General features: G+C 43.6%; 1 protein-coding gene across 1 annotated transcript; it reads left to right on the top strand.

The window, feature by feature from the left end:
* Window positions 1–102: 102 nt before the first annotated feature.
* trip13 (thyroid hormone receptor interactor 13) lies at window positions 103–21239 on the top strand. Its single transcript, XM_042332462.1, has 14 exons — window positions 103–215; window positions 2467–2566; window positions 3510–3675; window positions 5100–5229; window positions 6356–6411; window positions 7140–7230; window positions 9282–9354; window positions 10411–10474; window positions 11069–11155; window positions 14846–14952; window positions 15664–15817; window positions 16729–16841; window positions 18672–18741; window positions 19820–21239. The coding sequence occupies exons 2-14, from the start codon at window positions 2478–2480 to the stop codon at window positions 19913–19915; spliced, it is 1296 nt and encodes a 431-aa protein (XP_042188396.1). The 5' UTR covers window positions 103–215; window positions 2467–2477; the 3' UTR covers window positions 19916–21239.
* Window positions 21240–24955: the final 3716 nt, after the last annotated feature.

The following is a 24955-nucleotide window of genomic DNA, read 5'->3' as shown; positions in this document are numbered from 1 at the left end:
GGCTGGTTCAGCCAATCGGCGTTTCCGCCCCGACGGCCGGCGGGCGGGCGGGCGCGCGCGGGGTGAGGGTGGGGGCGGAGGGGTGCGTCCCGCCACCCTGGCGCGGGGGGGGCGGGGGCTTGGAACATGTGACGCATTGCGTGCCTGCGTAGGTGGGTGACGTAGGCTGAAGCGGCGGCGGATTCGAGTCGAGAGAGAGAGAGAAGCCCCGCGGGGTATGTGCTCCGGTCTCTCACAGCCCCGTCACCGTCACAGTGGTCGCCACAGCAACGGCGCCCACAACCGCCACCGCCACCACCACAACCACCACGAGATTTCATTTTATAGAGCGCCTTTCACGTCGGGAGGACGTCCCGAGGCGCTGGACGGTTGGGTCGGGACCCGAGCGTCGTGGGGGGGGGGAGGGGGGTAATGGTCATGGTGAGGGGAGGGAAGGGAGGGAGCGAGGAGGGGGTAGAGAGTCGAGAGGGGAGCTGAAGGCTCGGTCAAAGAGAAAGGTCTTGAGACCGGCCTTGAAGGAGGAGAGGGAGGAGGCGGCGAAGGCACTGGGGATAGAGTTCCAGAGCCTGGGGGCTGAGAGGCTGAAGGCCCGACCACCGATGGTAGGGCGGTTGGGGCGGGGGATGTGGAGCAGACCGGAGCCAGAGGAACGGAGGGTACGGGCAGGTAGGTAGGGGGATAGTAGGTCGGAGAGGTAGGAGGGAGCGAAGCCGTGAATGGCCTTGTAGGTGAGGATGAGGATCTTGAATTCGATCCTCTGGGGGATGGGGAGCCAGTGGAGGCGAGCGAGGGTGGGAGTGATGTGGTCCCGGAGCACTGGTGCGGGACAGTACACGAGCTGCAGAGTTCTGAATGACCTGCAGCTCGCGGAGGGAGGCGGCGGGAAGGCCGGCCAACAACAACAACAACAAATTGCGTTTGTTCAGCGCCTTTCCGAGTGAGGTGGGGGCGGGAGGGGAGGGAGCTGGTGGTTGGGAATCAGGAGGTGGGTGGAGAGCCGCCAGGGCGGGGTAAGGGTAAGGGGTAGGAGGGTGACCGAGGGCCCGGTCGAAGAGGAGGGTCTTGAGACGGCGGGGTCTTGAAGGAGGCAAGGTGGGGGGGGGAGGGGGTGCGAGGCGGAGGGACCGCGGGATGCAGTTCCGGAGGGCGGGGGGTGGCAGAGGGGCTGAAGGCTCGCTCCCCCCCCACCCCGCCCGCCCGCCTGGCCGCCAATGGTGGGGCGGGCAAGGCAGGAGACGTGAAGCAGGCCGGAACCCGCTGGACGGAGGGAGCCGATAGTTTGGCGGGAGGGGTTGGGGGCGGTCAGAGATCACAGAGGGTAGGGAGGACATTTCACAGTCTGGTGCCCTGCGATGACCCTTTTGTACCTCAAACGTGCGTGCGTCGCCTCCCGACTTGACTTTTCAATTGGCCTCTTCTCCGGTCTCGCCGCAGCTCCGCCGTGCACAGGACCCAGCCAACCCCAAACTCCGCCAACCGCGTACTCACACTCCACATCCCCATCAGACCAGTTCCAGCCAGGCTCCACTGGCTGCCTATTGCCGAATCGATCGATTTCAAGATCCTGACATTGGTTTTCAAATCTCTTCATGCCCTGGCACCTCCCTACAGCTCCAACCTGCTTACCAACAACCCTCCCTCAGCTCGACTGGCGCCGGCCTTCTGCCTGTCCCTTGTGCCCTTCATTCCACCATTGGCGGCCGCGCCTTCAGCCACTTCACCCCGAAACTCTGGAACAGTTTTCCTCTATCCCTCTGCCTTGCCCCTTCCTCCTCTTCAGATCGCGTCTGAAGACCTTCCTCTTCGACCATGAGTACGGTCACCTCCCCCCAGTTGGGTGTCGCGCCTCGTCAAGCACTATGGGACGCTACCCTGCGTGAGGGGCACTAAATGCAAGTTGTTATTGTTGTTGGCTAGTAACTGGAGTGGGAGTTGTTCTCCTGCGTAAAGTGATAGCTGTATTTTTTTAAAAAAGATGCAATATTTAAACCAAAGCTCAAGCCAGCTGCCCCCTCCCCTCTTCCTTACAGAATGGCATCAAACAGAAGGAGAAGCCTTCGATCCGTCCCTCCCAACCTTTAAAACCCAGCTTCAAAGCTATCTTTTCGGTCACCTTTCCCCTCCCTCCACCCCAGCCGTGGCTACCAGTCAGCTTTGTGTGAAGCACTTTCAGACATCCTCCTGACAGCGGTGGCACGATGTCAATGTAAAATTGTTATTGTATTCGCCTCCCTTTTAACAGGATATTCTTGTGAAAATTCTTTGTGTTTCAACCAGTCCCAAAGAATTTGTTAGAATGATCAAAATTTATTTTATAATATATGCTCCCATGGTACTTTCGAGAAAATGTTAATTGTTACAAGAACCCCCTACTCCCCACCGCGAAAAAAAACTCGAGTCGTAGTTTTATAGAGTCAAATTCGCAAATGTTGATTATATTTTTATATTTTTTTCAACCGGTTTTAGTAATTAAATAAATGGACACAGTGGCTGGAGATTTAAAGCAAGCTTTACCATCTTGTGATTCAATGCAAATACACGTGGAAGTCTGTGTAAAACAGAACAGGTGAGTGATTTGATTTTATCTGCATTCGAACTTGATCGCATTTTAGTTTGAGAATATTGGAGGAGAACCACCAAACCTGTTTAGAATTAGCTGCTAATGTCCTTTAGATTCTAGCTGATCATTCTCATGTTTAAATAAAGGCAAATTTGAAAAAGAAAACTTAAAGCCAGATCTTGAAAGGTGAAGAAAGTAATGGGTTAGTTGACTATTGAAAAAAACTATGACTTGTGTCTGCAGTTTTTCACATGGTAAATGTCATGATCACAGACAATCTGTGGAGATGGATACAAAATAAATACAAAATATGTATGCAGAGGATATTGTTATAGGCTTTGATGTGTCACCCAACATAGAATTTTTAAATGGTCAGCCAGGTATCTGACCTATCAGGAAGTCCATCACCATGTAAAGAGTGTTAAAACTAGATTGAAAGTTCCACATATGTTTGCCACTTGTGCATGGGAAATTCCCATGTTTGGAATGGAATACTCACTTCCCGGAGGAATGCGCCCTGTTTACCTAATTCAGGAGTACTTTAGGCCGGGTTGGCAAAAGACAAGGGGATCCCAGAGTGTGCATTGGGGTACTGCTGTTTAACCAGCTAAAACTGTAGAGATTGCCGCTGCTTGCCCTTCTGGGAGCACTCTGTTCGTTAGAATTTGAGCTTGCAGGGTTACACATAGATTACCATTGCCAAGACCAGGCGGGTCATTAACTGCCTGACTCTGGTAAGTGAAGGTGAGACAACCTAAATTAAAAACATAAGAAATGCTGGACGAGAAAAGGCGAAGGTCCATCTAGTTCGCCTTCTGCATGCACATGTGTCCCAACATAGAATTTTTAACCACGTCTAATTAGTTTAGACGTGGTGCTGTTCTGGTGTAGATTGTTGCTGAATGTATTTGTAAGTGATGTGCTACGAGGTTTCTTCCTATTTTTACAGTATTGTGAAGGAAGAAGATGTCAGGGGACGTGTCATTCAGCTGCTCAGCAGGCACAGGGTGGTGTTTGGCGATTACATCTGGAAGGAATTTGACGATGAATTTCTAGCGAGGAATGTAGATTCTGTATCTATCATAGACACCGATTTGAATATTAAAGACAGACAAGTAAGAAATGGGGACTGTAATCAAAACTGCTATTTAGGACATTTATAATTAGTACAGTACTGGTTAGTTAGGTGACGGCATTCATGTTCTGTTTATTTACCAATCTGGTATGCTTTTCAGTAGCAGTGAAACATAAAAGGAAAATAAGCAGAGGTCATGACTTCATTATTTTATTGTTTTTCTTTCTTGCGCATTATTGTAGAAATAATAACCCTCGCTTTTGCTATAGTGCCTCTAATGTCGAAAAGTGCTTCACGGAAAATGATAGAATTGTACTGTGTATTCTGTAGACAAACTTGGCATCCAACAATGTCTCACAAACAGCTATAAAATGAGTGACCAATTTATCTGGCCAGTACACCAGGAGAAATCCCTTTCTCTTTTCAAAATGATCATGCGACCTTCATCGTCCACCTGAACAGGAAGACGGGTCATCAGTTTATTGTTTCACTCAAAGTCGGCACCTCCATATTCCAACACTTCCGCAGCAATTCACTGAACTGTCAGTCTTGACTATGAGTTTAAATTCCTGATCTAGGGTTTTGGAGCCCACAAACCTGTTGACCCAAAACAATATTATTGCCAACTGAGCCAGACTGACACCCAACCAGTTGAAGTGGTGCACCCATGGATTGCTTATGTTGGTATCTACCAATGCAGTGTAACCCCGGCTGCTACACGTAGCTCTTCCCTTTTTGTTAAGGTTTTCTTCTCTCTGAATTGCAAAAGGAAGGTATCAGTCCAGGATCTGTACACATACTATATGCTCTTGTGAATGGCTTTTCTTCAGTATATGTGTTGCTAGAGCATCCAATGCACTTCAGTGCCACTGAATGTACTGTCAACTCTACTGGGGCCTGAAATTACTGCTGTTTGAGAGTCCAGCTGTGCAGTCTCTTGAACATCTGCAGGTAACATTATTGAAAAAAGTTGCATTTGATACAGCGCCTTATGTCGTTGAGAAGTCTCAAAGCACTTCACAGAATATATTGTAAAATGGATTGACTGTGTACTTTGTGGCTGAAACACGGGAGCCAATTGCACACACAGCAGTGTCCCACAAACGGTCATGCATTGTCATGCAATTTTTTTTTGAGGGATTTATTACATCCAGAAAGCGATCCGCCAATTTACTAACAACCGGGTTCCTACTTACTGCTAGGTAAACAAATGTATGTGGAGTAAGGAAACTTGCCTAAGATTTTGCCCGCCCGTGAATCGAACCTGGGACCTTTTGCTTGTGAGGCGAGTGCTCCAACCACTACGCTACGGGACTCCTGTGATATCTTGCTTTGCAATACTTGTCAAAAAAGGCAGTTCTGCTCTGGTGGATGCATTGATAGACTGCAAGGCTCTTATTTTTCAGATCGGTTATGAAAAGGTGCACCTGTTCTTAAACTGTATTGGTTATTTCTTTCTCGCAGCCCATTGACCTGAACAAATACAATCTTTCGATTTACATTTTTCGCCTGAATGAAGAGGGTCCATCATCTGAGATTCTCGAGGGGGAAGAAGAGAATATGCCTGCAGCAAGCAACTGGCTTTTACCTGCTGGTATGTGCCACATGTTAGTAATGTTCAGCATGGCTTGTTAAATAGGGCTATGTTGGCCTAGCGGCAAATTGCAGTGAAGAGGAAATCTTAATTGATTTGTCAATTGATGGGACTTTCTTTAGAAATTCTCAGTAAATATTACAATCTAGACCCACTCTATTATCTGTTACAACTTGGTGCTGTATTTTGCAAAAGTGCAACAAGATTTTGTTCTTGTTTCTAAGTCTGTATGTTTTTGACCCTAACTGCTCCTTAACTTGCAATAATTCCATTTCTTTTGAACTTCTTCAGCTAGGTGGTTGGAGCCTTTGGCTGCTATACCACGAGGACATGTGAGAACAGCATTTACCCAGCTTTTAGTCAAACTAGTCAATCTGATTCGAACTCCATCCCGGAATTTGTCCGACGCTCGCACTCCTTCAGCTCTTTGAAGGTTCATCTCAAGACCTTCTACTTGGACCACACCTGCAGTCTTCTTTTCCCTCCCCAACCTCCTCAGCTCACACTCCCACCTCGGGTGCCAAGCCAGGACTGTCAAGCACCTTGGGATGTTCTCCCGACGTGAAAGACATTATATCAATGTCTATTTATGTTACTTGACCACAGCTATTCTCTTGTTAAGACTGAAGGTTTCAAGCCCTGTAATTCCCAATTCCAGCAGTGCCTTGCAGTCCTGTGGATCTGCCTGACTCAGAAACTCAGACGATCGAGTTGATTTTGATTATAGATGGATTTTACAGATTATCCCTTTGTTGCTGTCAAATGTTGTACATTAAGGTTGCACAACCCACGTTTAACAGTAAAATATTTTACTTGACTTAAACTCTATGGTTTCCACACCTGCATTTAATGACTAACATTCAAAATGTTACTTTGAAACAGTTGTTTACAGATATCAGAACCATTTAAAATATTGAATTGCCAGTTTGTTCATCCTTGGGACCTTTTTATATTAAATACAGGAATTTGTATATAGGGAGAGAGATGATGGAATTGCACATTGATGTTGCATTGTGAATTATCTGTGTGCGAATGAAATAACAGCCATTGTTATCAAACTAGGGATATATGATATTATATATCCATTTCTAAATTTATTTAATAACAGTTTCTTCCCTCTTTCCAGGTGAATTCCATGGTCTCTGGGAGAGCCTGGTATATGACACCGAAGTTAAATCGCAAGTAAGTAATAGGCGGAAAAGACAGGCACAAATACTATTTGCAGCTATTCTGACGTCTGCTTGAAGTCTATGGGCAGATTTTTATAATGCAGCTGATTTGTGTCAAAGAATATATACAAGTAATACAGGAGGAGCCATTTTAGCCTAATTGAGAATATTTTAATAATTTGTTTATAAATGTTGGATCTTCTGATCTTGGCGGATTGCTTTTCTAGGCTTAATAATCCCTTCAAAATTTTTATTTAAAAAATAATAATTCGGTCACTCAATCCATGACTGTTTGTGTGACACTGGTGTGGGCAATTGACTGCTGCGTTTCGCCTACAAAATATACAGTTAATTCATCTTACCATATGTTCTGTGAAGCGACGTCTCGAAGTCTTGATAAGGCGCTATATCAAATGCAAGTATTATTCTCTTTGAATATTACTATTAAACACGTGTTCCTTACAACATCCATAACTCCACATCAATGTAGGATGTACAACAACAACAAATTACACTTGTATAGGGCCCTTCATGTTGGAAAGACATACCAGGGCGCTGGAAAGGGGTGCTGCAGGGAGGCCACTGAATATCAATAGTTCTACTTTTTAATCCTCTGCTATTTATGCCATGATATTTTCATTGAAATTCGATATTTTATGTTAATCTTTTTGTGCTTCGAAGCAACCCTGTGTTGTGTCTCTGGCAGCTATTAAGCAACGTGTTACCTTGTTTTCCCGGCAGCTGCTTGACTATGTTTCGACGACCTTGCTGTTTTCTGACAGAAATGTTGACAGCAATTTGATTGCTTGGAATCGGGTTGTGCTGTTGCATGGTGAGTCTTGGGCTCCTTTACAGGATCTGATTATTTTCTTCTCCAGGACGAATCATGGCCATCCTGAGTACCTGATACCCTGTAGAGTGGTGGCCAGAACGGCAGGGAGCAAGCTCTGTGTGTTCAGCATTCACATAACTTACAACACACTGAACCTTTCAGATCGACTGCTGAATTAGAGATGAACAAGTTACAAGACAAAAATGTTGCTTTAAAAACAGTTATCCTCTAATTTTACAGCCTGTGACATTTTAACCCCTTTTATTATGTTGTTGGGTTGAAAGTACAGTGACTTATTAATACCATTTGAATTATATTTTTATTAAACATGTTTTAAAATGGCGCATAATATACATGTATTTACACAACTTATAGAATAGAACCCAACACCATATAATTAATTAATCCTTCTCATTGAATGTTAACTTCATAATTAAAAGCACCCTTTGTACACTTGTTTTCATATGGTACATTATATACATGTGTTTACAATTACAAGACTTATATAATAGAGCCCATCCTCTGGGCAGGTACACCAGAGTCTCATGGTGCTCAATGCAGGAAAAGATTATTTTCCTATTGAGGAAAGTAGGACTATGAACAGTAAAGGGGGCTCATTCATTTATTGTAACTTTCATTGGATGCTTTGAAGCAATCAAAGGGATCCTCCCAAGTGCACTCCACAATGATCAGAACTGCTCTTCGGCAGCTAAGAGACTTTAGTAATAACATAATAATTCTTACATTTAATGTAGTGCAATTCATATTACGAGGACATCTCAAGTTGCTTTAAAGCAGCCAATTTGCGCATAGCGATATTCCTCAAACTGCCATGAAGTGAATGACCAGTATTTTATGTGGAGGATCTTTGGTCAGGAGCCTGGTAGAGCTGCCTCTTTTTGAGTAGTGCCATGGGATCTTTAGTGTCCACCTGAACAGGCGGGTGAGACCTCTGTTTAATGTTTCATCCAAAGGACGCCACCTCCGACAATACAGTGCTCCCCCAGCACTGTCCTAGTGTGTCAGCTTAGCTTATGAGTTCAGAGTTCCAGCGTGGTGCTTGAACCCACAACCTTCTGATTCAGAGGTGAGAGTGTTACCATCTGAACCAGGCCGACACACGTTTAGTTACATGTACAACTATGATGCAGCATATCACTGAATGCAACATTTAAGTTTACTAAAAAAGAAAAAAATGGTTTCAGAATTCTGGGTTGGAGAAAGGAAAATTAGCCAGGGTTCCCGCTTTCTACTAGCCCCTTAATGGACGCTGAAGGGATATGTTATGTTGCTGAAATTGCTCTTGCAGTATGGTGACTTTTGCAATGAGCATTTAGAATTTGGGACTGTCCCACTATAAAAGTATACTGTCTGCAAATATACAGTCTCTCCACTTCATAGTAAATCCTGGTGTGAAAGACGCTATACCCAAATCCAAGGATTATTATTATTATTGTACAAGTCCTACATTTAGTGGGAAGTGAGAGGAAGACTAATCTTATCTATCATATAACTCTAGGCTCACGTAAAGAATGGGCACAAGCTATGGGAGGTCAAGTGATGGGTTTGGTCGTGGTTCTTGGGGAGGGGAATTCAATCAAGTCCTTATTGCTTAACATGAGCTCCTTCACTGCTTAGTGTGGATCCAAGTAACAATCTGTGCACATTTGAGATGCTCCAAAATGAGATAAGATACATATGGGATTGTATATTCTCCAAATTCTCCGAACGTTGCTAAAAAGGTTTGGACTTCCTTCCTGGAATATTCTGTATGATAACAGACAGAAAGTTTGTACCTTTACTATCCCGCCTCGTCCCTAATTCCTATGATAATAATTTGGTCATTCAATCCACAACGTCTTGTGGGACACTGCTGTGCGCAATTGGCTGCCATGTTTCGCCCATAAAATATAAAATATACAGTCAATTCACTTTACAGTATATTGTGTGAAGCGCTTTGAGATGTCTTGAAGATATGATAAAGTGCTATATCAATTGCAAGGATTATCATTATTATAAGTTTAAAATGTTTTTTTTCGTTTTCGACACAGGCCCTCCAGGAACCGGCAAAACATCTTTGTGTAAAGCATTGGCTCAAAAACTCACCATTCGATTATCTGACAGGTGATAATGCACAAATGTATTGTTCCACTGTCTGAATCAGCTTTTTGAGAGAAGTTTGCATTGCATTGCTGGATGCTCACATTTAATATTGTTTGCTTTGGTTTGAGGTAATGTGTAGCGTGGGGAATGTTATTAGCTACAACTGAATTTGAAGGCTGTTTCCATGGACATCATGGACATAGGGAAAATTGAGACATGAAAAATTGCATTATGTGGAGAACTAAGGATACGGTGGTGGCTAACATTTTAAATTATTCGACTGTTGCTAAACTACTAGACACTGAATGCACACTTTTGGCCACTACTCTTCTTCCCCCTCCACCGCCCCCAACCCACATCTCAGGTTCCTGGCCAGTTGTGTGAAGGACTATGAGATGTGCTTCCGATGTGTAAGTCACTTTATAGATGGAAATTGTTGTGGTTATTGGAGATTGAATGCACTAGACTGAGCGCTGGATATAATCGTTCATCTCTGTAACTTGGGTTTAACTGGACAGTTGATCTGAAATCTCTTTACTGACTATGAAAGTTCCAGTTCAAGTGAGTTTGTGAGCTTGTTGAAGGCCCTGCTCACTTCTCTGATTTATATTTTTAAAAAATGGATGATTTTTATTTGAGTAGATGAAGCATGTCAGTGGGAAATACAGTCCTGTTTAAATCAAATCAACTGCGGCGCCTGAAGAAAGCACTAGAATCAGTCAAGTCCAGTCTCAGAAGAGCACTTCCTACAGGAGCCAGTCTGACGTTTTCCGTTAGCCGCCCTGCGGTTGCTCTGAACTATGAATGATAATTCGTGCCAGTTTTGTGCTGTGGGATTACTCCTGCTCTGAAGTGAACGTCCAGCCAGCAGACAGACATAGGAGACACTGTCTGGGCAGGATTCCTACTACTTACCCAGAAGTGAAAAGCCTGTGTGCTGAACAAGTTCTCCACCCAGCCTTTGGCACGCTTTCATTAAAAAAAAATCAATAATTTATATAACAAGTAGTTTTTCAAAAAAAAACTACATGAAAACAAAATAAAAGCTTTGTATTAATGTAGCTGCATTTGTTTCAGGTACCGGTATGGGCAGCTAATAGAAATCAACAGCCATAGTCTCTTTTCTAAATGGTTTTCCGAGGTAAGCCCTACCTTAAGTGTCAACAATTACGTGTTCATATCATTCAGGGGTTCAATGTTGACAGTGTAATTTGCACTTCTTTAGGCTTTATTTAATTATAATGGTTATATTCAATTTTTTAAAAAAATAAGTGCAATTTGAAGTAACTGTTAAATTCTTGATCTTCGGACAAAGCAATTCTACGTGGTTTTGTATTTACTGACTGATGATAATGTCCCAATGGCTTTTTGGATTTGAACTACAACAGCTCAATAGTACAAATACTAACCTGACTTCTTCAACCTTTTCTGTTTCCTTTTAATATTTTGATTGATGAGCTGCACTAAGTAACAGCTAATTCTGGATAAACTTGCATAATCAGTTCCTTTCAGCTAGAAATGATCTTATACCCAACGGCAAACCACTGTCAGGTTATATTAAACTGACTGTTGCTTGCGTAGCTGAAATGAGGGGGAGGGGGGGGGGGAGGAGAGAATGATAAGATCCACACATCACTGTAAAACAGGAAAGTTCTCGTAACCCATAGAATCATATTTGTGCTTTTTCGGAAAAGTGTATAAATGCTAATTTGATATTAAATCTCTTCTTAAACAGAGTGGCAAACTTGTTACGAAGATGTTTCAAACCATTCGGGATTTAATCGGGGATACCCAAGCTCTTGTGTTTGTTTTAATCGACGAGGTAAGAGGGTGTATTTTAATCCTGGAGAAAACTTGATAATTCCATCATTTAGAACTGTGCAGCAGGTCATGGTGTCGAAAAGGTTGGTGTTGAAATGCATGTTTCCGAATGGTCAGTTGCAGCTCTCATTGTCTACCAGTAGATGACACTACAATATGACTGTTGTGTGTGATTTTATGCAGTGGCTGCAAGTTGTTTTGTGAGCTACAGTTGTTTAAAGTTCATGTCATCAATTCTGAATGATTTCCACCTGTCGTTCGATTGATAGTCTCGAATGGAATTAAAATGGTCGTGTGTCGTTCGGTGATTCTAATAATCCTTGCAGCTGATATAGCGTCTTATCAAGTCGTTGAAATGTCTCAAAGCTCTTCACAGAATATACTTTGAAGTGCAGTTGCTGTGTATTTGTAAATAAACACAGCAGCCGATTTGTGCACAGCAATATCCCACAAACAGCCATGAAGTGGATGAGTAATTTTATTTGGAGGATCGTTGGCCAGGACACAGAAAGAAAATCCCTTTTCTTTTTGAAGAATGCCATGGGATCTACCAGAAATAGAGATGCGTCAAGATCTGGTGTTTTGTGAATGAATTGGAAGATTAAGTCATAAATGAAAGTTTAAATAAACTGCGATTTAAAAAAGAGGCTATAATAATAATAATCCTTGCATTTGATATAGCGCCTTATCAAGTATATTTTGGCTGTATATTTTTGGGCAAAATACGGCAGCCAATTGCGCACAGCAGTGTCCCACAAACAGTCATGGATTGAGTGACTAATTTTTTTTGAGGCATTATTACCTCTGGAAAAGCGATTCGCCAGTTGGCTAACAACTGGGTTCCTACTTACTGCTAGGTAAAGAGAGGTGTGTGGAGTAAGGAAATTTGCCCAACATTTCGTCCTGCCAGGAAACGAACCCAGGTCTCACTTGCAAGGCAAGTGCACTAACTGAGCTACAGGACTCCAGAAAAATCCTAGTAAAATCAGGAGAGTTTGTCTGCAAATACAGTCACTGCACAAAATAGGAATTACTGTGAAGCACTGCAAGATGTTTTGACATGATAAGGCACTAAATCAACTGCAAGGTTTATTAAATGCAAAAAGCTTAGAACACTGAGGGCCAAGAGAGAGTATGAAAAAAGACCAACAACATATAGGGTAATATAGTGCAATCCCTTTATAACTTCAAGTTCAAGTGCTCGGGCTGTGGACTCTGACATTTTGTTACCTGAAAATCCAAATTCTGCCATCATGCTTCAAATCCGACTCCAAGATCCTCATACCAGTGCAAACTTCCTGCATCTGAATGGGGACAAGACAGAAGCCATACTCTTTGGCTCCTGCCAACAGCTTCATTCCTGCGGATCTGAACTCCTCAACCTCCTTGGGCCTCTCGCTCACAGTTACCGAACCAGAACGCAATCTAGGAGTCCGGTTCAACTACCAGCTGTTCTTCATCCCCACATCCTGTCCCTGACAAGGACTGCCTTCTTCCACCTCCGCCACATTACCCACCTCCTACCGTACTTATCCCAAATGCAGCCGAAACCCTTGTGAATGTGTTTGTCACCTCCCGCCTGGATTACTCAAAACACACTCCTCGCCGGTCTCCCCAGCTCCACCACTCACAAGATCCAGCTCATTCAAAACTCTGCCGCCCACATACTGACCTGGACCAAACTCCATATCCACATCTCACCAGTTCTGGCCCAGGCTCCACTGGCGCCCCATCACTGAATGGATCAACTTCAAGATCCTCACTCTCGTGTTCAAATCCCTTCACTCCCTGGCACCTCCCTACCACTCTGACCTCCTCACGACCCAATCCACCACCCTATGCTTCCACTCGACTGGCACCGGCCTCCTGCTCGTTCCTCGCACCCTCTGCCCCACCATCGAAGATCACGCTTTCAGCCACTACGCCCCGAAAGTCTGGAACACTCTCCCTCAATACCTCTGCCTTGCCCCTCTCCTTTTTCAAGCCCTGTCTGAAAACTTTCCTCTTCGACCGTGCATACCCCCTCCCAACTCGAAGTCAGGCTCTGCCACTGTTAAGTGCTCTGAGATACTACCCAGCAAGTCCATTTATTTTCCCGGACCTGTTTAATGCGGAGTTTTATTTTCTTGGGATCCAAGACATCGCATTATAACTGTTGTACAAAGTGACCAAAAAGTTGTGATGTCTACCCTAATATCTAAAAAAAAATCAGCATAATTTCTTTAAGACTTGTTAGACATTTTAATGGTATCACAATATTTTGGCCACCCTGTGCATCACTGAATCAATGGAACTGTTTGTTGAATGATTGATTCTCTTCTGCCAATAATAAGATAACCGCTATTACTTAGTGTAAATGTTATCGTACGTCTTAGGTGCTTCAGTGTTTGTCAAGACATTTTTCTTGCTTTGAAATGTCTTGTCAATGGTCACATGTGGGCTGTATAATCATAACCGACTGGAATCACTTTACACTGCCCACTAAGCTTCTTTATTGCCACAGTGTATATGCCGAGCCAGCCGAGTGTTGCCACAAAATTGAATAAAACCGCTCCATAAAGAATATAAATAAATACACATTGTGAAAGTAAAAAAAATGCTGGAGTGATTCCAGTCCAAGAATCCGAGCATGGAGCTCTGATTAGGCAGCAAATTCTCGAGGGAATTAGCTAGTGATTGCCAAAGAATTTAGTTGCGCGGTGGGTATGAGCATTGAGTAGTGCAGGATTATTTATTTATTTAATTTAATGTTTTGTTTTACTTTGAATGGTCTTTTCCGGTCCTCTGTAGTTCCGATGGCCACTGTATTACTACTCAAGCTTAGCTATGTAAACTACACAATATGTGAAGGCTTGTAGTTGTCCTCTGGTGTCAATTCTTCTAGGGCATCAATGGGTGACTGAAGTTGATTGATACTGAATTCCTATCGAGGACTACAGGTTTTGTTTTAATATGTATAAAAGATTATTTGGTGTTTTAAATTTTTCATCATAAAACTATATCAGATTATGTAATTCCGAGTAGGTTGAACAATTATTGTTTTTTAAGAGTAAAAAGCTTTCGTTCACCACCCATGAAGTTGGATTTAAAAATGGTCTGTTGCAATTTATTTGGGCTTACTCCATCCGCTTCTGTTTACCTAGCAGTAAGTAGGAACCTGGTTGTTAGTCGATTGGCGGATCACTTTCCAGGGGAAACAATCCCTTCAAAAATAAATAAATAAATTGGTCCCTCAATTCACGACTGCTGTGCATAATTGGTTGCCGCGTTTCACCCACAAAATATAGTCAATTCACTTTATAGCATATTGTGTGAATCACTTTGAGACATCTTGAAGACGTGTTAAGCCTGTGGAGTTCTGTAGCTCAATGGTGACAGCACTTGCCTCACAAGTGAGAGACCTGAATTCGATCCAGACAGGGCGAAACCTTGGGCAAGTTTCCTTACTCCGCACGCCTAATAATAATCACTCAAGAAAAGAAACAATAATAAATTGGTCACTTCAATCCACGACTGTTTGTGGGATATTGCTGTGCGCAATTGGCTGCTGCGTTTCGCCCACAAAATATACAGTCAATTCACTTTACAGTATATTCTGTGAAGCGCTTTGAGACGTCTAGAAGACGTAAAAAGCGCTATATCAAATGCAAGGATTATTATTATTATACAATCATTCTGTCGCCTCCTGCAGGTGGAGAGTTTGACCGCAGCCCGCAACGCTTCCAGAGGTGGCACCGAGCCGTCCGATGCCATCCGAGTAGTGAATGCTGTGCTGACACAAATAGACCAGATCAAAAGGTACGTCTCTAACCACCTGCACAACCATCTGACCAGAAGTGTGGCTTAGCATCATCAGGCCAGGTAAAAACTTTTAGCGAGGCTAAGAATCATTCAAGATTATTATCTTTGTGGATCTTTGATGGGATCTTCCACATTTTTGTTTTAAAGTGCAGTGAATTACCATATAACCGGAACGCAGAAAACACCATTAAGCATCAAATGGATCAGCAGTTATAATCCTTGCATTTGATATCGCGCCTTATCACGTCTTCGAGACATCTCAAAGCGCTTCACAGAATATAACTGTAAAGTGAATTTGCTGTGGGCAAAATACTGTGGGTATATTTTGTGGACAGTTGATAGTTGTCCTAATATTGAACTGTTTCTGACTCTGTTCTGCATATGAACAAAACCAGTCTGAAAACTCGGTACTGTAACATGCCTGATGAGAGTACGCGGGAGGGGGAGAGGATTGGGGGCAAAATATACTTGTGTAGTTGTGAGTGCACATGTCTTTTGTTGGAGGACGTCCGTTTACACTGTGCTCACTTGTTTAGAAGTGAGCCTCACTGTGAGAATGGTGAGTTGCTGGGTCAAGATTGGCCACACATTCTGAGCAGGTGCATTTGGGGCTGGCCTCAATCCCTCCTCCTCCTACCCTTACAATCTCCACTCTGACTCTTGTCTGAGCTCTAAACTATCTCTGGTTGTTTTCTCCAAACCACACAGGTACCCCAACGTTGTAATTCTGACCACTTCCAACATCACTGAAAAAATTGACGTGGCCTTTGTAGACAGGGCAGACATTAAACAGTATATTGGTCCACCGTCTGCTGCTGCTATCTTCAAGATCTACCTCTCTTGCCTGGAAGAATTAATGAAGGTATGAAACTGACCCATTTCTAGTTGCTGTTTCTCGAGCTGTTTTAGTGCTGAGATTGTTCAATGTTTCGCTGGAAGGAGATGGGAGAAGAAGGGAACAGATTGATTTAAACTAATAGTGTCGGATATCATTCATGGCCAACAACAAATTACATTTGTATGGTGCCTTTCACGCAAGCTCAAAATGCTGCTCCAGACCATGACTGTTCCACTCTCTGTATGACTTAATTTACAGTAACTCGTGATGCCTGTTATTTATTTGGAATATAAATAATAATTCTCGCATTTGACATCACGTGTTTCATGTCGGGAGCACGTCTCAAAACGCTTCACAAGATTCACCGTGAAGTGCAGTGACTTTTTTGTATGTGAATGGGGCAGCCACTCTGCGTGCAGGGGTGTCCCCATTAACAGCCATGAAAGTGAATGAGCAATTTTATTTAGGGGGAATGTTAGCCAGTGTTTAGAAACCTTAAACTTTCAAGGATGCTGCAGTTTCAACATAACCAGAAGCATAATTGATCTTCCCACCGCCGCAACTGATATTTTTGCCAGTTCTATGTTAATAAATGTGGCTATGGATTTAGTTTTAGTGAAAAAATAACTGCCAGGCTTGCTCCAAACTGCCTCATGCTGGGGCACACTTCCATTGGTACACTTTACCCACAATACTAAATGCGCTCGCAAGATATTGATTGACGGCCACTCTCAGAGCCCAGACATGTCCAGTCCTTACCAGGAAACAAATCTGGGCTTGTCTTATTCTGTGGCTCAGAACGTGTCATTCACACGCATTCAGTCAATCCCTTACCCAACAGCTTTGCCAAATCTACAGGAACAGGAAAGTAATCTGTCCTCTGCTGGACGTCAGTTTGCTGTGAAGGTTTTACTTATTGTATGTTTTCATTTTAGTGCCAGATCATCTATCCCAGACAGCAGCTGCTAAGCCTGAGAGAGCTGCAGATGATAGGCTACATGGAAAATGATGTGTCCAGACTGAGCTTAGCACTTAAGAATATTGCAATGTGAGTTTCTTGTAAAAGCTTGATCTGTATCTGTAATTGTAAGACATTCTTCCCTCTTGTCTGACTATTCTTATGAGTATCATGAATCCTTAGAAATGTACAGCACAGAAGAAGGCCATTCGGCCCATCGTGTCTGTCCTGGCTGTTTTAAGAGCAGTCCTTTCATTTCCATTCATTTGCCCTTTCCCCGTACCTTTATAACTTAAACAAAACACAAAATACTGCAGATGATGGAAATCTGAAAACAAAAACAGAAGTCGCTGCACCCAGCGACCCCTTATAACTTACTCTGTTTTACATAATCTATCAAGTTCCTTTGGAAAGCTGATAAGGATTCTGCTTCAATCATCACTCCTGGCAGGGCATTCCATATCCTAATTACTCTGCAAATGAAAACATTTCTCTTTACTTCCCCATTTGCTGAGTATCTTAAATTGATGCTCTCTAGTACTGTGTTCTAGGATTGTCAGATTTATTGAAAGTGCTGGTAAGCAAACCTAAGCCCTTCTTCAAGTGACTACAGATCTACTAACTAGATATAAATTGGATTCTGAATATGAAGACAAATGTGAGAAGAAAAATAGTGAAATTAATTGAAAACTAATTCGCCGCTGGCTGATTATGATCAACATTTGTTGTTGGTCAGTTATTGTCGGTTGCGTAACATTTGTGCAACTCCTGACTGTTTTCAGAAGTTGCTCTGGCTGCTTTGCAGTCCTGTATTCTTAGACCAATAAGCCTTGAATCCTACAAGGCCAAAATACTGTTTCTGCATAATTGTTAGGGTAGCATCTCCTTTTGAGGTGTCTTTGTCTCCCCATTCTTTTCCTTAGTTTCCTAATTTTGTTGAGGGCAGATTGTGAGGTTACCTGATTCCAGAACCTGTGCTATGAAGTCAGCAGCAAGGAGGGTACCAGTGCAGCCTGAGACTGACCTACTCTTCTCCCCACACTGCCCTATCTCTTTGTGGGAGTTGCTGGTCTCCCCTCAGTGCTTCACCACATTACCAGAGTTTGTGGGTAAATCCACTCCTCCTCTGGATGGCCACACCTGTTAGCGCTCTTAACTCACTGCATCCACTCAGCAATTTATAACTAATTTAGTTATTGTGTATTGTGTCTACTGTTCTGTATCATAATCCGTACTAATTATGATCGGTCCACTTTACAGATATGCAAACATTGTGGATAATCCAACTTCACACAAAATACAAATTGGCTATAAGACCAGCTAAAGAATTATGAAACACTGTGCCAACCATTCTCTCACTCTCTCTCCTCCACACTGATTTTATTTCACTCTGCCCTTTTCTCTCTGTGTGTCTCTCTCTTAGTGTATGTATACGTGTGTCTCTGAATCTCTCTAACTTTCTATTTATCTATCTCTAGCCCTAAACTGTAGAATGTAAAAGTATGAGTGTGTGCATGCAAGGTGCCAGGACTGCGATGGAGACTAGTCAGAATGTTCCTAGAAACCTTGTACGTAACCGCCCATGTGGAACATCTTACATTGGAGCCCCATGTGGATAAATGCACATGTGGATAAGTGGCATGTGGATAAGCAGCGCTCTGCTGCACAGTGTTTCTCCTCTTTTGTTAACCTGAAACTGACTGGCTGGACTAGAAAACTCCCTGCAGTAGTTTTGTTGTCAGTGCCTCAGCTCTAAGATGAGGTCATATGTAACCTGGTGCTGTGACATAAATCCACACCATGTTGGCAGACATGGACTCCACATTTTGTGTCATTACGATGTGCTTTTTAACGTAGGGTCTCGTACGAATTTGGAATACAAATTTCCAGTGTTAACATTTTCTTCCTCCTCCTCCTTAGAAAAAGTGAGGGACTTAGCGGAAGAGTGTTGCGAAAGCTTCCCTTTCTGGCCCATGCTCTGCACATTCAGGTGAGTTTTGTCACAGCCAGTTTATAACTGGTACTTAATGAGTTTTTCTAGAGAGTCAGGTGGATTTTATACATAACAAATTAAATCTTGGGAGTGATTAGCCATTTAAGAATAGCTTGATGCTGTAATGGGAGGAAGGTCAACAAAACAACAACAACTTACAATTATAACTTACTACTCCCTTCATACCGGGTAGCGTCCCAGATGTCAGGTGGGTATTCAGGAAGAATGGGATCAGATGAGCTGAAATGCCTTCTTCATCTGAACCTCCCTTGTGATCTTTCTAATAAGACAGTAGCCTAATTGCCCATTTCCTCCCTCCCCAATGCTGTTCTCGGTGTTGAATTGCATGAAGCTGCATTGCACTTGTGAATTGTGACCTTTGACTATCATTAAGCAGGACACCAGCCTTTCATAGAATTATACAGCACAGAAGGAAGCCATTCGGCCCATCGTGTCTGTGCCGGCTCTTTGAAAAGAGCTGTCCAATTCAATCCCACTGCCCCGCTCTCTCCCCATAGCCCTGCAAACTTGTCCTCCCCAAATAATTATCTACTTCTCTCTTAAAAGTTGTTATTGAATCAGCTTCCACCACACTTTCAGGCAATGCATTCCAGATCCGAACAACTCACTGTGAAAATGGTTTTGTGTTCAGTGAACTAAAACCATGAAAAGCCTGGTAATAAACGGCATTCAGTCCAACTTCATAGACGTCACAATTGAGAACAAAGTCTGGGAAAGGAGAGAGAGGCATAAACACTATTCAATGAGGTTAAGTATCAAATTGATCTGTGAACTGACCTCATTACGTCCAGTGCAAAGCTATAGCATGTCAATTTGTCTTAAAAGCAATAATACTGCATACTATAACGGACAGTCTGTAAATACGTAACTGGCATTGGTGTCTGATGTTGAAAGATTTTGCTGCATTATTCAGCTCATGTTAAATGGACTTTATCTGCTTCAGTTGTGGCTGCTGATCTGGGCCCTCAAAAATGCATGGAAAAATAGTGCCTTGGAGTTGTTTTGCTCATGCTTATGTGTTCTGCTCATTTTTTTCTCCACCTTGTCTCCTCAGTCGCCATCTGCAACAGTCGAGAAGTTTCTGGAAGCTCTGTCCAAGATCGTGGACAGGCAGTTTGAAGAGAAGAAGAAATTAAACAGCGAGATATAAAGATATCAGGTGCAGAAAGCACTTAGGTGTCTCGAGACACGTAATTCAAGGTGTGCTGCTCCTTACTCACAGAAACCCCCTCCGTACTCTCGGCAAAGCTCCTCCCAGCAATGTGTTCTGAATAGCTGGATTTTTCCCTTAGCCTCGGGATCATATCCCGAGAGCAAGCACATTTCTTTCCAAGTCACTTGCCTCCTCTCACGGTCTCTTCACGAGACTCGTGCAGGCTGTGAGCAGCTCACCTCTTTCCCCCAGGGCCTCCTTCCTTGCCGTTGTCTGTTTTGTGAACTGGATGCTTGGGTGGGAATGGGCTGCTGTAGAGCTGCCCAGTGTTGTGTTGTCTGCTTGTTGTTCAGCCCTCCCACTGCAGGACTGGCCTTCAGTGTTGGGAAGCTTCCCTTGTTAACACACATGATTTTGATCAGTCTCCCTGCCTGTAGTGCCACCGTTTGCAAGTGTTAGCCTGCGGTCTATCATTCCATGTGCCCTGACCTTCACAGCTCCATCAATCATCTTCCCACGTACGCTACTCTTGCTCTACACTTGTAAAACCAGCTCAACCGGTGGCCAGTGGACAAGGGCCACGCACAGTGTACTGCCGTTCAGTCCTGCAAATCAGACGGTGACAGGAGTTTATTTCTTGCTATGCTGCTCTGTGCTCAGTTAGCTGACCTGAGCCAGGCCAGAGGTTGGGCTGCTTCAGTTGGCTGTAGCCCGGATGGAAAGTAGAACAATTATGCCAGGGTTTCAACTCATGAAAGTCCCCCCCACATTGTCAAACAGCCTGTCGGTACTCACTGTTGAGCCTCGCACATAAATAATGGTCACAGTCAAGGAGACGGCTGTCGAGGGAACCATACCCAACAATAGACGGCGCTTTCCAGAGATGAAGGGCATTTATTTTACAACGTGTGTGATTTTTGCCTTCTGATTTGAGCGTTTTGTACTTATTTTTAAATTAAAATGTAGAGTCGAAAGATTTGAGGAGTGGGGGAGGAGGGTGTAAAAAGCAGTTTGTAATCGGAATATGTGTGAAGCATGCAAAAATCCAAGCTGGTGAGACATCTATTTTTAATTTTGAAGTGCGCTTGGTTCAGTATGTTAGATGAAACGGGAGTTCCAGAGTGGAGGAGAGTGGTGGATTTATTGTTCACCGATTGCTGCCATTTAACCCATTACACAATTTAAACCCTTTGTTATCTCAGGATATTGTTATCTTTGGATCAGATTTTTCCACTCTTGCTACGTTTTTTTTAATGGTTAACTTGAAAAAACCAAATATTTTGTACAAAGTTGAAATAAAAACATGTTTTTTTTTCAAAACCAAGTCTGGCACATGATTTTGTCAGTGGGGCCCATCAAAGGGATTTCTGACGTGATGGATCTTGCGAGTGGATCTTGTAGCTTCTTGCGTTGTGCGTAGAGCCGGCACGACAGCCCTACAATCGTGAATGCTTCAATAAATAACAGGGCAAAGCTGACGTAGAATGCAGTCACTGTCTCAGTGGCAGTCAGCTGCATTGTGAGGACATCTTGGGTCTCTTCCTTGCACTCCACTGCAGGTTGGGTAGTGGTGGGTCCAACGGTGGTTGTCTTCGTCCCGGGTGTTGATGACTTCCAGTCACTGCTGCACCATTCTTCACGCTGCATCTGGGGAACAAGCTCGCTCCAAAGGGCCGTTTCCTGTCTGCGGTACAACCTGCCCACAGACGTCAAACAGTTTGCCGTGAAATTCATGAATCCTGCACCAGCGGCTGTGTAACTTGGCCAAAGTGGCATCCTGTGGAGCCCTCTGTTTGGGTTGCTGAGTGCGTTTAAAAATAAAAATTGAATAAGGACAGGAACTCGATCTATCAACAATATATTTGAAGAGAAAATTCACACAACCTTCAGAATTCATAGGTCACATAGTCTTACTTTTAGGGGAAATAATACCCGACCTGTTCCAACAAATTGCATTTATATAACACCTTTTGTGTCAGCAGGATGCCAAAAAGCACTGGAGGGTTTGCACCTGAGTTGGGGGTTGAATTCAGGAAGGTTGGGGGCTAAGGGTGGTGAGGGTGGGTAAATGACTGAAGATACAGTCAAAGGGAAAGGTCTTGAGACAGATCTTGAAGCAGCTGAGGGAAAGGGTGAGGTGATCATTTTTAGGCAACCAGGGTACTGAAGTGGGTGAGTGCACTGTCCTTTTCACCTCCACCTTTTCACAGGTTAAAATGGAGCTGAACCTGAAGGAGGTCACAGTTGACTGTAAGTGTCTTGTAACTATTTTGAGCAGTCTCAACATAATAACAACTTGCCTTCATATAGTGCCCTTCACGCAGGGTAGTGTCCCGGACTGCTTAAAACTTGAGGTAGTTCCTTACGGAACATGTTTCCAAGACTGCCCTGACTTCAGCATTGAACTGTGAGGAGTGTCAATCTTGGGCAAACTTTTCTTTACATTTATTTCAATTCAGATAATACTGGAAGTCATTAAAGCAACTTGGCTTATGCAGCCTATACTATTATGTACAGTCACATAGAATGTTACAGGACAGACACAGACCATTCAGCTCAATCAGTGTCAGTGTTAATACTACATCCCTCCTAATCCCGACTCCAAACCGCCTCTGCTCTGTCCCACATGTATGCAAAATGGGTGGCCTGTGAAAGGACATCAGATCCACGGGAATGAAGAGTAGGGTCAGTCCACACATGTACCAGGGATGAAGGAGTATACTTATGAAACAGGTTCAAGTAATTGAGTTTGTTTGCACTGGAACTGGGAATGTTAATGGGATAAATAAAAAATAATCCTTGCATTTGATATAGCGCTTTTCACGTCTTCTAGGCATCTCAAAGTGCTTCACAGAATATACTGTATAGTGAATTGACTGTATATTTGTGGGCGAAATGTGGTAGCCAATTGCGCACAGCAGTGTCTCATAAACAGTCATGGATTGAAGTGACCAATTTCTTAAGTGTTTATTTTCTAGAGGGATTATTATCAGGAGTGTGGAGTAAGGAAACTTGCCCAGGGTTTCACGCTGCTGGGAATCAAACCCAGGGCTCTTGTTTGCGAGGCGAGTGCTCTCAACCACTGAGCTACAGGACTCCACAAATCTCCACAAATTTGACACATCTTCAAATCCTGAAAGTTTTTGAGTGAATGAATACTGAAAAATTATCTTCCCACCCGTGCCCCCTCCTGTCAGCTTTATGAGCTTTGCTCAGTTAGTAGCACTCTCACTTCTGGATTGAAGCCTTGATTGGAAGCTATACAAATGTAATCTTCTTGTTGTATTCCGTGAAGCATTGAGACATCCTCCAGTTGTTAAAAGTGCTATATAAATGTAAATTTATCGACGTTGTTGACTTCAGTGCAGGACTATTGGAAAATACAGTCAATCAACTTCATAGTATATCCCGTGAAGTGCCTTTCAATGAGGTGATAAGACTCTGTATCAAATGCAAGTATTATGATTATTATGATTGGTGGTTCTCTACTTTGCATGAGATATCAAAGCAAGGTTAGGACTCTGTTCAGGTTTGATGTTAAACATCTCAGGGCACTATTCAGAAAGAGAAGCAAAGTTTAGGTCATGTGCTTCAAATTCTGATCAGTGAGTCAGGGACTTGGAGGGCATCGAGGAAACGAACAAATGGGGGAGATAAGGAGAACTTTTTTCACACAGATTTCTTATGACATGGCTGGATCATTGGTTGAGGCAGATTCCATATTAGCTTCCAAAAGGGAACTAGATATTTGAAAAAAAGTAAATTACAGGGGTATGGGGAAAGGGCAGGTAAATGGCACCGAAAAGACAGCTCTTAAAAGAGTCACCCCAGATTCGATGGACCAAATGGCCTTTTTCTGTGCTGTAAATTTCTAACTGATCAAACTGAGAGGGTTGACAACGGCTGTTTCTGATCTTGGCCTCAGCATTGGGGACAGCCCTGAGCAGAGGCTGGGATGCTCCTCTCTAAATAGGAAGAGCACAGTTGCCTTGGCTGTCCTCGGAATTCCTAGCAGTCGTAGGAATGGAGGGGAAGGCCCCGGTGTCTTTGTCGGCGATTAATGAGCAGGACAGAGGAAGTTGTAAACGGGCAAATTACAATACAGTGGAAGACGCTTAGCAACGACACATCGGGGACGGACATTTTGTCCATCTTAAGCGGCATCTGAGGTCCCTCACTTCTCCCCGCCCTGCAGAGGAGCAGCGTCAGCATCATCTCCCTCCCTTTGCCATTCCCATTGGACGGGAAGAGGGCGAATTAGCGGCAGCTCCGAGGTGATTGACAGCCTGAAGCCGCTTGTGAACGGATGGACTCTACCCATTCCCAAGCGGCTCCAACTGTCTTTGACTCCTCCTTCCATTCCTTCCCTTGTTTCTTCCCGGTAATCCACGCCCCCCACACCCCCCCCCCCCACTGAGTGACAGCCTAGATCCGCTTGTGATTGGCTGGAGTCTGCTGTCAATCAATTGGAGTTTGACTCCTCCCATATCCAGTGATGACCAGCCAGTATTTTGTCCGGATTAAAACAGGTAAGAACACAAATGAATCAGGACCGGACATTTTGTCCGATTTACCCAGCGCTTGGGGTTAACAGGCGTCTGTCTGGCTGAAGCAGCTTCCACTGTACTGCAATATATCTTTTCAAAACCTCAAAAGTACTGAAAATATGATCCTACCCGGTGTGAGCAAAGTTTGTCCAGTAAGCCATGAGACTGAAAGAGAGCTGTTTCTCCTCTTGGGTGTATTGGTGGCTCGGAGTCCTGGCAACGGGATCTCCCAGGAGATAAAGTAAATCATCCAGGTGGGACGCTCCAACCCACGGAGGCTCCTGGGAGAACGAGGGACGATGGCTGGGGAGAAAAGATCCTTATTTAATTTTTTCATATAAGGAAAGCTGCAAAGTCTTTTACCCTTTCATCCTACCTCATAGAATTCTCGCTTATAACTGTAAAAAATATCAACACTTTATTGACTGCTCAAATGCTCAATGGTGTATGTTATTTACCATGTGAAAAGTAGGTTCACTTGCAACTCTCT

The sequence above is a fragment of the Callorhinchus milii genome, unplaced genomic scaffold, assembly GCF_018977255.1.
Source record: "Callorhinchus milii isolate IMCB2004 unplaced genomic scaffold, IMCB_Cmil_1.0 Scaffold2, whole genome shotgun sequence".
Classification (NCBI taxonomy): Eukaryota; Metazoa; Chordata; class Chondrichthyes; order Chimaeriformes; family Callorhinchidae; genus Callorhinchus; species Callorhinchus milii.
Note: the sequence above shows the minus strand (reverse complement) of the source record. Positions and strands in the feature narration are given on the sequence as shown.

Bases quoted from the DNA above. Each gene is read 5' to 3' on its own strand.
- trip13 (XM_042332462.1), top strand. From the start codon at position 2,478: ATGGACACAGTGGCTGGAGATTTAAAGCAAGCTTTACCATCTTGTGAT. The intron at 14,953-15,663 runs GTACGTCTCTAA...CAAACCACACAG, and splicing joins CAAATAGACCAGATCAAAAG to GTACCCCAACGTTGTAATTC. The intron at 15,818-16,728 runs GTATGAAACTGA...TTTTCATTTTAG, and splicing joins GCCTGGAAGAATTAATGAAG to TGCCAGATCATCTATCCCAG.